This window comes from Taudactylus pleione, unplaced genomic scaffold (genome assembly GCF_031769625.1).
Source record: "Taudactylus pleione unplaced genomic scaffold, aTauple2 ptg000987l, whole genome shotgun sequence".
NCBI classification, from domain to species: Eukaryota; Metazoa; Chordata; class Amphibia; order Anura; family Myobatrachidae; genus Taudactylus; species Taudactylus pleione.
The window spans coordinates 2,331,579-2,345,167 of record NW_028285388.1 but is presented as its reverse complement, the minus strand read 5'-3'; the positions used below and the strand labels follow the sequence as shown (position 1 = coordinate 2,345,167).

The 13,589-nt window shown below is 46.6% G+C and overlaps 1 protein-coding gene across 2 annotated transcripts in view; it reads right to left on the bottom strand.

Moving 5' to 3' along the window:
• POMT2 (protein O-mannosyltransferase 2) overlaps positions 1-13,576 on the bottom strand; it is a 48,981-nt gene extending 35,405 nt beyond the window's left edge. For both annotated transcript variants that reach the window (XM_088460868.1, XM_088460869.1), the window contains exons 1-11: positions 13,290-13,576; positions 12,009-12,093; positions 10,445-10,549; positions 9,472-9,580; positions 6,927-7,035; positions 6,689-6,848; positions 4,368-4,474; positions 4,084-4,166; positions 3,773-3,882; positions 3,628-3,694; positions 3,494-3,554 (exon numbers count right to left, since the gene is read on the bottom strand). In XM_088460868.1, the coding sequence (XP_088316994.1) occupies positions 3,494-3,554; positions 3,628-3,694; positions 3,773-3,882; positions 4,084-4,166; positions 4,368-4,474; positions 6,689-6,848; positions 6,927-7,035; positions 9,472-9,580; positions 10,445-10,549; positions 12,009-12,093; positions 13,290-13,480 (1,187 nt within the window). In that variant the 5' untranslated portion in view covers positions 13,481-13,576. The remainder of the gene's footprint in view (positions 1-3,493; positions 3,555-3,627; positions 3,695-3,772; positions 3,883-4,083; positions 4,167-4,367; positions 4,475-6,688; positions 6,849-6,926; positions 7,036-9,471; positions 9,581-10,444; positions 10,550-12,008; positions 12,094-13,289) is intronic.
• Positions 13,577-13,589: the final 13 nt, after the last annotated feature.

Sequence of the window (13,589 nt, the reverse complement as noted above, 5' to 3'; positions counted from 1 at the left end):
CAGGCACAACAACAACCTGTGGGACCACAACATGCACCCATTTGTGGGTGGGTCTAGCATGTGAGATGCACACACTGATAGGAGCATGGCATAGCACCCAGCAGCTGGGATTAAAGTAGTCACTACTGTATTAGGATGACAGGACAGTCCCATAATAGCTGCATTTTTATCTGGATGTACTGTATTTAGATGCTACAATGTAACACACAATAATTAAGGTGCTACAACTTTATTTTGTACATCTCATGTAAATAACACATAATCAAAATCTATTTGTTGACATAGAGATAGATGAATGAAGGAATTAATTTTGACATAACATCAGGTCATCTTATACACACACAATCCGCAGCACATATCCTAACCCATTGCTCCATGCTCCTTCCTCACTATCTACCCCATCTGTGTCACCCCTGTCTGTATGCCCCTCCCCTTTAGAATGGAAGCTCTCACGAGCAGGGCCCTCATTCCTCACCTGCTTCTCCTCCCCCTACTTATAGTATAATTTACTCCTAACTCCCCACAACAGCACCTAACACTTGGTTGCTTATGTCCTGCTGCTTGTGTTATGCAGCTATGTCTATAAACCATGTCCTTGTACTGCCTTGTATTGTACGGCTAATAACGTTTTTTTTTGTGTGCTCATTTATGTACTGTGTAAGGCGCTGCAGAACCTTTGTGGCGCCATATAAATAAAGGATAATAATAATAATTCCTCAATGCAGCACCTCTCAAGCTCCATCAGGTTGGATGGGAAGAGTCGGTGCACAGCCATTTTCAGATCTCTCCAGAGATGTTCAATTGGATTCAAGTCTGGGCTCTGGCTGGGCCACTCAAGGACATTCACAGAGTTGTCCTGAAGCCACTCCTTTGATATCTTGGCTGTGTGCTTAGGGTCGTTGTCCTGCTGAAAGATGAACCATCGCCCCAGTCTGAGGTCAATAGCGCTCTGGAGCAGGTTTTCATCCAGGATATCTCTGTACATTGCTGCATTCATCTTTCACTCTATCCTGACTAGTCTCCTAGTTCCTGCCGCTGAAAAATATCCCCACAGCATGATGCTGCCACCACCAAGCTTCACTGTAGGGATGGTATTGGCCTGGTGATGAGCGGTGCCTGGTTTCCTCCAAACATAACACCTGGCATTCACGCCAAAGAGTTCAATATGTCTCATCATGGTCTGAGAGTCCTTCAGGTGCATTTTGGCAAACTCCAGGCGGGCTGCCGTGTGCTTTTTACTGAAGAGTGGCTTCCGTCTGGCCATTCTACCATACAGGCCTGATTGGTGGATTGCTGCAGAGATGGTTGTCCTTCTGGTTCTCCTCTCTCCACAGAGGAATGCTGTAGCTCTGACAGAGTGACCATCGGGATCTTGGTCACCTCCCTGACTAGGACCCTTCTCCCCCGATCGCTCAGTTTAGACGGCCGACCAACTCTAGGAAAAGTCTTGGTGGTTCCGAACTTCTTCCATTTACGGATGATGGAGGCCACTGTGCTCATTGGGACCCTCAAAAGCAGCAGATATTTTTCTGTAACCTTTCCCAGATTTGTACCTCGAAACAATCCTGTCTCGGAGGTCTACAGACAATTCCTTGGACTTCATGCTTGGTTTGTGCTCTGACATGCACTATCAAGTGTGGGAACCTTATATAGACAGGTGTATGCCTTTCAAAATCATGTCCAATCAACTGAATTTACCACAGGTGGACTCCAATTAAGCTGTAGGAACATCTCAAGGATGATCAGTGGAAACAGGATGCACCTTAGCTCAATTTTGAACTTCATGGCAAAGGCTGTGAATACTTATGTACATGTGATTTCTTAACGTTCTTTTTTTATTTAAATTTGCAAATATCTCAAAAAACTTTTTACACATTGTCATTATGGGGTATTGTGTGTAGAATGTTGAGGACAAAAATGAATTTATTCCATTTTGGAATAAGGCTGTAACATAACAAAATGTGGAAAAAGGGAAGCGTTGTGAATACTTTCCGGATGCACTGTATATGGCAGAAGATACATATGGAAGATGTAAGGACAACAGTTTTCACCGATTTAACCTTTTCAAGTCGGGACTTGGGGCCCGATTCTTTGCCAATCTCAACTGCGATTACGCACACATCGGGATTACGATCACAGTGACTACGCAGACCCATCGCAGAGTGATTGACAGGAAGCGCCGTTTGTGGGTGGTGACGTTGGGGTGGTCAGCCGAATGCAGGCGTATCAGTGCGTTTGAACGCCGGTGCAGGGGCGTGCATAAATTATCCACTGCAATGCCATACGCAGCCTGAGGACTCATAGCGTGAACTAAAGTTAGCAATTTCTGAGTAAGGTCAGCTCTTGTGCCAGTGTGCGTGAGGCTGCGATGGTACTCCATGTTACCGATGGTTTCACAGTCTTGCTAAGTATTACGGATGTGTGTAAGTTAAAGTGGGCGTTCTTATGTTCTGCTGCTGCGGCATAGCGATCGCAGAGGATTAGCATACTATCTGAGACTGCGTGTGTAATCGCTATGGCAATCGCATTTGCGATCAGTAATGAACCAGACCCTTGGTGCAATGATTTATAATCAGATCCTCGCAGAAATATCCTTCATATGCTCATGACAAAGGGTCTCCTGACAAAGGGCCTGATTCAGAGCCGCACGCGAGCTCGATGTTTCCCCACTGCGCATGTGCCGCGTCCGGCGTGCACATGCGTGAGCCCCGTCCAGCAACTGAAGCTCAGTCGCTACGGGACTTGCTACAAGACGGGGCGGCTGTCGATGGTGAGTGAGAGCTCGCCCCGTTTTGTAGGCGGGTGTGGGTGTGGGGAGGGGGTGGCTGTACAAACGCAGGCGTTCCCTTAGGAACGCCTGCCGTTTGTGGGAATTCCTACTGACATCACTACTGATGTCAGTAATGGACTTCCTGCTCTATTAGAGCAGGAAGTCCACTCGGCCTTGCGGTAGCAAAGACCCTACCCCAGGGTCTCGTCACAAGGCCGATGGTCGCGATAATCGCAACGGCCTCCTGGCCGCTCGCACAGGCTGTAGGAGGTCTCCCACAGCTTTGCAAGCGGACAGAGAAAAAAAAACGCCCACAGACCCTGCGAGCTGCCTGTGGCAGCGAGCCCAGTACTACAGCGGTTTGCACAGAATGTAGGAGAGTCCTGGGATTGGTAACATTACACAAGGGTCACCAATCCTTTTCATACATAATGCGCCCCTGCTTCCAGAATATTTGCAGATATTGTATATTAAAGAAAAAGAAAAGACAAACCAAGGACAGTGAGCCCCAAACCCCGGTTATTCTACATACAAATATACTATATACAAATATACTACATACAAATATACTATATACAAATAAATATACTATATACAAATATACTACATACAAATAAATATACTACATACAAATATACTACATACAAATAAATATACTACATACAAATATACTATAAACAAAGTTTGATAGCTTTTTTTGTACAGCTCCAAAGCAGAACTTACATTTTGTGCTCCAGACGGATAATGTCTCCGTGATGGACAAATTCAAGGGGCGCTTCTGTGTCTGTAATGAAACGATAAAGGCATCAGTGGTAACCCCACGACTCCTAGCAACGTGGCCGGCCCGTGTCCATTACCGTATTCAGAGTCGTGTTTCTTCACAATCCACAGGTTGTTCTGATCTTTGTGGGAGTAAGTGGTGACCTGCAAGGAGGACGGGGGTGACATATCATCACTGGTCAATAGTGCGGGGAACCGGACAATACGTATTACTGTACCAACCTGCTGCTGCCGCGCTCCCACTCCCTCTGGGTATAAGTGCCAGTGTGAGTGCAGGTATCCGCTCGCCGTTCGCACGCTCTTCAGGGTAATGACTGAGCCGTACGCTAGGTCTAGGGAAGAGTGTAACCCATTATACACAGCGCTCCTGTGCGCCCCGTACACACATGCCATACACAGCGAGGGGGGGGTAACAAGAGAGACACACCACGAAACAGAGAAATAATGAGACAGAGACACAATGAGAGAGAGAGGAGAACTAAGACCAAATAAACAGCCCAACCACTAGATCTGGGACTCGGTGCCATACTTACGTTCCGGCATGGAGGCATTGTGGAGATTGTTTCCGAGCAGACGGGACTGGAAAGCTGAACTGAAGAAGCCATCACCAGGCCCACTACAAGACAGGGACAGGCAATTAATCCACGGAAACCTCACAAGGGCTGAAGTGCCTGAATAGGCTGTTGCTGTATAAGGTGCAGCCTGCGGTAACCTGCAGCTCTGTGATGAGCAACCTCTGCTGGATGGATAATGTGTGCGATACGCAGGTTAGAGGAGACACAGATCTGGCAGAAACGCACAGGGACCATCAATATACCTTTTATTAAGAACGGTGAAATGTACAGCAAAGATGAGGGAGTACAGGACAAGCGGCAGGAGGATGAGGCAGAGGACACGTGCAGCCAAGTGACGGAGGATGACTTCCTGTAAGGGGAAACACACGGCAGGTGAGTGCGGGATACGTATAATCCAGTCTGATCTGTGCGGGGTACGTATGATTCAGTCTGGTCTGTGCGGGGTACATATGATTCAGTCTGGTCTGTGCGGGGTACATATGATTCAGTCTGGTCTGTGCGGGGTACGTATGATCCAGTCTGGTCTGTGCGGGGTACGTATGATCCAGTCTGGTCTGTGCGGGGTACGTATGATCCAGTCTGGTCTGTGCGGTGTACGTATGATCCAGTCTGATCTGTGCGGGGTACGTATGATCCAGTCTGATCTGTGCGGGGTACGTATGATCCAGTCTGGTCTGTGCGGGGTACATATGATCCAGTCTGGTCTGTGCGGGGTACGTATGATCCAGTCTGGTCTGTGCGGGGTACGTATGATCCAGTCTGGTCTGTGCGGGGTACGTATGATCCAGTCTGGTCTGTGCGGGGTACGTATGATCCAGTCTGGTCTGTGCGGGGTACGTATGATCCAGTCTGGTCTGTGCGGGGTACGTATGATCCAGTCTGGTCTGTGCGGAGTACGTATGATCCAGTCTGATCTGTGCGGGGTACATATGATTCAGTCTGATCTGTGCGGGGTACATATGATTCAGTCTGATCTGTGCGGGGTACATATGATTCAGTCTGATCTGTGCGGGGTACATATGATTCAGTCTGATCTGTGCGGGGTACATATGATTCAGTCTGATCTGTGCGGGGTACGTATGATTCAGTCTGGTCTGTGCGGGGTACATATGATTCAGTCTGATCTGTGCGGGGTACATATGATTCAGTCTGGTCTGTGCAGGGTACGTATGATTCAGTCTGATCTGTGCAGGGTACGTATGATTCAGTCTGGTCTGTGCAGGGTACATATGATTCAGTCTGGTCTGTGCAGGGTACATATGATTCAGTCTGATCTGTGCAGGGTACGTATGATCCAGTCTGATCTGTGCGGGGTACGTATGATTCAGTCTGGTCTGTGCAGGGTACATATGATCCAGTCTGGTCTGTGCAGGGTACGTATGATCCAGTCTGGTCTGTGCGGTGTACATATGATCCAGTCTGATCTGTGCAGGGTACATATGATTCAGTCTGGTCTGTGCAGGGTACATATGATTCAGTCTGGTCTGTGCAGGGTACGTATGATCCAGTCTGGTCTGTGCAGGGTACATATGATCCAGTCTGATCTGTGCGGTGTACATATGATTGAGTCTGATCTGTGCGGGGTACATATGATTGAGTCTGATCTGTGCGGGGTACATATGATTGAGTCTGATCTGTGCAGGGTACATATGATTCAGTCTGGTCTGTGCGGGGTACGTATGATTCAGTCTGGTCTGTGCGGGGTACGTATGATTCAGTCTGGTCTGTGCGGGGTACGTATGATTCAGTCTGGTCTGTGCAGGGTACGTATGATCCAGTCTGGTCTGTGCAGGGTACATGTGATTCAGTCTGGTCTGTGCGGGGTACGTATGATTCAGTCTGGTCTGTGCAGGGTACTATAAATTAGGGTCACGGAATGTCAATAAAGCTTTAGTAGGGTTAACAGAACACTACACAATAACTAAGTATTTATAACAAAATAATGTATCTATTTCTAAAGATGGCCGCTGTATATTAAGTAACAATTCTGCCTAGTTTATAGCAATTAGAATAGCTGCTGGCTGCCATCTAGTGACAATAGTAACAGCTAGAGAATATTTCACTGAAACCCGACTGCAAGTTTATCCAGATGCAAAGTTTCTGCGATATTAACTCAAATATAATTAAGAATGTGTAGCATATATATATATGGAGAAACTTTATAGCACAATAAAAGTAAAGAGACATTTAGGATCAGTCTGATGCTCTGTGTATACAGCCAGCCAATGGTTACAGAGTATTATGTTATCGGTCTATAAATATTATTACATATTCAGGCAAGGTGATTATATATTAATTGGATTTAGATCTATTTTGTGGGCAAATGATTTTTCGTCAACTTTCTTTGCTGTTTTATCTAACATGATCGCCAACACTTGCACATACGTACTTAAACCTATATTACATGGTTACAGAATATAGTACCGCACCTAAAATCCCAAACTTTACGGCAACAACCTACCGGACGGATTCCGCGGTCAGTCTGATGCGAGTACATGGATTCTGGGGTGTTTCCCACCTGAGCAAACCAATGATTAATCCAGAGGCCTCACATTATAATTACCAGTGTCAGACTGAGATCTCCCAGCAGCTTCCACAGGTCCCTGACTGTGTTTAGACCGATGAAGAGAACCACGAAAAGGCCGACGAATTTCACTCCTATTGCTCCCGCCAAACTGACGCCAGTCAGTCCCAGCCACGACCACCAGGGGACGCTGAATGGCCTGAGATGAAGTACATGTAATGAGAAGCTGGTGTCTGCTCAGTAGAGGCTTTTTCCAGACCATCCTCTGTCCACTCACCTGCTGGAACAGGAATGGAACTTTACCATAGTCAGCACGGCTCCCATAATGAAGAATATCAGGATTGGGTCCAGCAGGATGTACTGGGACAGCGTGATGCAGCCAGTGTCTGGGGTAAACAAGAAAACCATCATAGTGGTTAGAAAGAGCACTCTGAACAATAGGAGTCACCATGTTTTAGAAGGAAGGGTAAGGAATGGGGGAGGGGAAGGAGTACCTGCTTAAAATTGGAGGGGAATATTCTGCAGCTCCACTGATCCATGTAAATGCTGCTGTCATCAAGACTCCAATATTGGCCCATGATGTAATCAGTGACAGCATCACTGTTTCTTTATTCACACAGTTAAAGATTTGTTCTAACTAAAATCTGTGGTCTGGAACCACATTAGCACGTCATACATTGTATTAGCCACCACTTGCAGACTGCACCCAAAGATTCTAAAACTCTCATCCACTATCTCCCACGGTGACTTCTCCAGCTTCTCTCCCCGCTTCTATCCAACCTCACTTTTACGGCAGGACTCTCTATGGTTTCCCTCACTCCCCGCTTCTATCCATCCTCTCCTCTACGGCAGGACTCTCCATGGTTTTCCTCTCTCCCCGCTTCTATCCATCCTCTCCTCTACGGCAGGACTCTCTATGGTTCCCCTCTCTCCCAGCTTCTATCCATCCTCTCCTCTACGGCAGGACTCTCCATGGTTTTCCTCTCTCCCTGCTTCTATCCATCCTCTCCGCTACGGCAGGACTCTCTATCGTTCCCCTCTCTCCCCGCTTCTATCCATCCTCTCCTCTACGGCAGGACTCTCTATGGTTTCCCGTCTCTCCCCACTTCTATCCATCCTCTCCTCTACGGCAGGAATCTCTATGGTTCCCCTCTCTCCCCGCTTCTATCCATCCTCTCCTCTACGGCAGGACTCTCTATGGTGTCCCTCTCTCCCCGCTTCGGCAGGACTCTCCATGGTTTTCCTCTCTCCCCGCTTCTATCCATTCTCCTCTACGGCAGGACTCTCTATCGTTCCCCTCTCTCCCCGCTTCTATCCATCCTCACCTCTACGGCAGGACTCTCTATGTTTCCCCCCTGTCCCCGCTTCTATCCATCCTCTCCTCTACGGCAGAACTCTCTATGGTTTTCGTCTCTCCCCGCTTCTATCCATCCTCTCCTCTACGGCAGGACTCTCTATGGTTTCTATCTCTCCCAGCCTCTATCCATCCTCTCCTCTACGGCAGGACTCTCTATGGTTTCCCTCTCTCGCTGCTACTCTTCCGCCTCCCAGCTCTGCAAATCCCTATGCTGATGCCTCTTTTTTTCTTGCAGCCAGTTCCCAGGAAACTGGTGATAGTGCAGCAACTGAGAGTAATTATCTTCTGCACAATGGATTCCAGCCCCGTCTGGTCAGCCAGCTTTACAGTACCAGCACTAACTAATAGTACACATTGTTTTAGTGATTTGGAATCAGTGAGAGCAGGTCCAGTTTCAGTTCCCAACCACTGTGCCACAACCCACTTACGTAGGACAATGGCAGGAGGACAGGAAAAAGAGAATTTTAAACTTATATTTACTAAGCCTTGTAGGTCCATAGCTAAAGTTCCTGTGTAATGTTTGTGTTTTATTGTCTCCTTCCTTATTCTCCCACGTGACAGTCAGTTTCCCATATTTTGGACTGGCTGTTGCCATAAAGCTTTTTTTGTTCCCCTCTGGAATCGTTATTTTCTATCCTTATAGTATTAGTCTCATACATAGTCTGATAGGGGTAAATTTACTAAGATGGGAGTTCTATTAAGAAGCGATGTTGCCCATAGCAACCAACCAGATTCTACTTCTCATTTATCTACACCTTCTAGAAGATAATACCTGGAATCTGATTGGTTGCCATGGGTTACATCACTTCTTAATAGATCTCCCATCTTAGTAAATTGACCCCCTTGTATTCATTATTCCCCTTGTTTTTGCAGTTAAGTTAAGTTTTGTTTTCTTTGTGTACAATTTGTGAAACTTTAATAAAAAAATTACCCGATTTAAAAAAGAAAACCCTTATATCTACCGAGATAAGGCTTGCCCCACAGCCGAGGACCGTCCCATAGCTACATTAACCAAAAGATCGTTCCCACCCATCATACACTTACTGTTAAAGTGCTCTCCAAAATTCGTGCTTATATTTACTAAGCTTTGCAGGTCCATATCTAACGTTACTGTGCAATGTAATGTTTGGGTTTTGCATACAAGCCTGAATTAAACCCTTATTCAAGCACTATCTTTCCTGTGGTCTCGTTGTGGCCCTAACTAGAGAGGACTAAAGTGGGATCTCTAACCTCTCTTCCTCTAAACTCGGATGCCTCCTTGAGTCACCCCGCTCCCTGGCCATGTCAATTATGTGATACAAGAAAGATGGCACGCTCTAACACAATGTAACAATGTACTTGTGTAGAAGCTTCAGTACGTCTTTGAAGAAAAAAAATATATACATTTAAAAGGCACACATACAGGCAAGACATTAATAATCAATATAGCCCATAAATGGTAACCTGGGGATAGAGGTTTCCTTACCTAACAGAACCAGCAGAGATGCGAGCAGAGCCCCCGCTAGCGATGTGGACAGCTGGTGAACGATAAGGAACACAAATGGAGGGAGCCAGGCACCCAGGAAGGCGCAGAACTACAGCAGAGAGAAAACGTGTTACTTAATGTTCTTACTCCGGCCTAATAAACACAGCAGGGAGCTGTAGCCAATGAGATCCGGTAACTAGCTAATGCTGGCGTGTATAGACCACATGCTCGGTTACTGATATATAGTGGGCAGGATAAAGGCTTGCGGACACAGGTGTTGCTGTCAGAGTGTGTCACTAGAGGGCATCTTCCTAATGCATTCAGTTCTCCATGGCCAATATCTCTGTGCAGCCACTTTTCAAATAATTGGATCTAAAACCAACCTACATCCAATAAGAGCATCAGACCATTCTCAGGGTTAAGGTGCGTACACACGCAGCAATATTTTGGACAATGAAACGATAATGATATAGTTATCGTTCAGTCGTCCAAAATATCGTTCAGTTCCTGCCCCAAAACAATGAACAACCGATGCGCGCTCCTGCTGGTTGTTGCCGTTCATCACCCGAACCTCCTGTCCAACCTGACAATATCGTCAGGTTGTAGCATGTTTGGGGATGAGGGAGGGAGCCCGGCACTGAACAAAATCGTTCTTGATATCGTTCAGTGTTTCTGCTCAGTGTCGTTAACGACACGGAACACACCCCTGCCGGGGGTACACACTGGACGATGTCGCTCATGGAGCGAATCGTCCTGTGTGTATGCAGCTTTAGAGGGATGGTGCTTGTGTGGGCATGTGATAGGAGGTACTAGTGGGAGGGGAGTGGTGGATTGGGAGAAGAGAGAGACAGAATATGCAGGACATATAGTGTAAGATGCACCCTGACATGAGAACAGTCACACACTCCATGCTATCTCCTAACGTTCATGTACCGGGCTTTGAGACTGGCACCCAGCTTGTCAGATATCTCACCCCTCTCATGCCCAGGTAGTAGTGGCTCTCATAGTGCTGCCCAGGCTTCAGAAAGGAGAAGGATCCATTGTAGCCAGTGAGATGACCAGCTAAACCAATCAGCATCTAGAGAGAAATATGCAGGACACAGATGTGCGTTACCTTAGTAGCAGTGAGACCACCAGTGGTTAGAACAGGGGGGAAGGGGGGAGAGATGGTTCAAGAGTTCTGCTCTCCGAGTTTTCATAAGTCATAAAATTAATGGCACTAGCTCCACTCCATATAGAAACCGCTTAATAGACAAAAAGACAAGTACCACGGTAACGGGGCATGTCCCCCTGACCACATAAGCAGAGCATAGAGGAGAACGCGGTAACAACAATAAAGCTTATATACCAACATTGTATGCAGGTGGCCAATCTGCTATGATCTAGTAACTGAACAGTAACACAATGAGAGGAAGCCTCTGATAGGTTTAATAGCTGTAGTAACTCACAATATCTATTTATTGCCCTCTCAGAGGGGTATACAATAAGGTGCGAAAAGTCGGTTTCTGCGGAAAAGTTTCGCCGGTGAAATCATTTTGCCATGCAAAAACTTTTCCCCGTATTCAATTCCAAAGACTTTTCGCGGTGTGGAAAGTCAATGCATTGGGATAGGCAAAAAGATTTGCCTATGAAAGCTGTCGAAAAAAAGTGCAAAATTGGGGTTTTGGGGTGCAAACTTGCGTGAACCACCCTGCACCCTTGCGACAGTCCCCTAAAGGTAAACTGTGTCAAAAAAAAAGAAAGTTTAAAAAAAAAAAAAATTAAGAACACCCCCAAAAAAGTACTTTCATTTTGGGAGTCGAAAAAAAAACAATGTTGGGGGACAAACTTAAAAACTAGCGAAATAGACTCCAGGGGGCCCCCAATATGCCCCAGGTATTTTTAAGATTGCAGGAGTTTGCAGCAGGTGGATTTTTAACGTTTTTTTTTTTAAACTTCACTTTAGCAACTTCAAAATATGCTAACACCCATTTTCATGTACCCCAAATTTGCTGGGACTACTTATTTTCAGCAAAAAAACCCTGCTAAATGCTATTCTTCACCACTTCTGCAAAGACGCTAATTAGCAGCTATTGACAGCATTTAAGTACCCCAAATACCTTCAGCAGGGCTATTCGGGGGTATCTATAGGGATCCCCAATGTCAGTGCATCTTTTGGGGGCGTCAGGCTGATTTCCCCAAATCTGAAAGGACTTTTTCGCTGGTTTCGAATTCGCCGGGTTCCATTTTCGCTTATTTGGAATTGAATACGGGGATAAGCGCAATACTTTCCAGCATGGAAAACCAGCGAAGACGGCAAAAACCTCGCCAGGCAAAAAGTAAGGGACTTTTCGCACATAATTGAATACCCCCCTCAGAGACAGATATGTTTGATATTATATGCATTGATAAATAAGTCACTTTTATGAGCACAGGTGCAGGAATTATACAGAAGCAGATTACGGATGGACATCAGTTATAGAAACGGTGACTTATAGACACTGATAACGGTCATACATGGAGAGGAGTGTTATTTAGGAGAAATCTCATTAGCTTACCTTTCCTAATGGAGGGTGAACATCAAAGAAAAATGTCCTGTTTATGTAATAGCTTCCCATCTTTCCAAAATGAGTCTCATCCCAACTGCAAGAGAATAAAACCATAATCATACTATAGGCAAGTCAAAAGATTACAGAAATGAGGCATCAGGCATAAGTGCATTCAAGTAAGTCCCCTATATTACCCCCATTTACCACACTCCATGCCCCGTCACTGGAACCTTACCCCCATATACCACACTATGTGTCCCTTATACACAGTCACTGGGCTCTTACCCCCATATACTACACTATGTGTCCCTTATACATCGTCACTGGGCTCTTACCCCCATATACCACACTATGTGTCCCCCATACAGTCACTGGGCTCTTACCCCCATATACCACACTATGTGTCCCCCATACAGTCACTGGGCTCTTACCCCAATATACCACACTATGTGTCCCCTATATAGTCACTGGGCTCTTACCCCCATATACCACACTATGTGTCCCTTATACATCGTCACTGGGCTCTTACCCCCATATACCACACTATGTGTCCCCTATACAGTCACTGGGCTCTTACCCCATATACCACACTATGTGTCCCCTATACAGTCACTGGGCTCTTACCCACATATACCACACTATGTGTCCCCTATACAGTCACTGGGCTCTTACCCACATATACCACACTATGTGTCCCCCATACAGTCACTGGGCTCTTACCCCCATATACCACACTATGTGTCCCCCATACAGTCACTGGGCTCTTACACCCATATACCACACTATGTGTCCCTTATACATCGTCACTGGGCTCTTACCCCCATATACCACACTATGTGTCCCCTATACAGTCACTGGGCTCTTACCCACATATACCACACTATGTGTCCCCTATACAGTCACTGGGCTCTTACCCCCATATACCACACTATGTGTCCCCTATACATCGTCACTGTGCTCTTACCCCCATATACCACACTATGTGTCCCCTATACATAGTCACTGGGCTCTTACCCCCATATACCACACTATGTGTCCCCTATATAGTCACTGTGCTCTTACCCCCATATACCATACTCTGTGTCCATTACAGACTCAGGGCTCTTAGCCCCATATACCACACTATGTGTCCCCTACACACAGTCACTGGGCTCTTACCCCCATATACCACACCATGTGTCCCCTATACAGTCACTGGGCTCTTACCCCCATATACCACACCATGTGTCCCCTATACATCGTCACTGTGCTCTTACCCCTATATACCACACTATGTCACTGGGCCCTTACCAGACATGGGGCGGCTCAGCGAGGCGGTAGAAGCGGCTGATGAAGGATAACGCAGTAACCGCTGCCAGCACAGCCCAGGCCTCCTTCTCCCTATCCCACTGGGGGTCCCCCGGGGACCGCTTGTCCTCAGCCATGATACTGGCACTTGAGGCGGCATCTGACCCATCACCATGGAGACGCCGTGACGTCATCACCGCTCTGCCAGCCGGGCCTCTATCTCCCTGTCTCTCTCATAGGATACATTTTGCTGTAGCCTCCTGTACCGTCCCCATAGGTTACTGTGAGCTCCGCGAATATGGC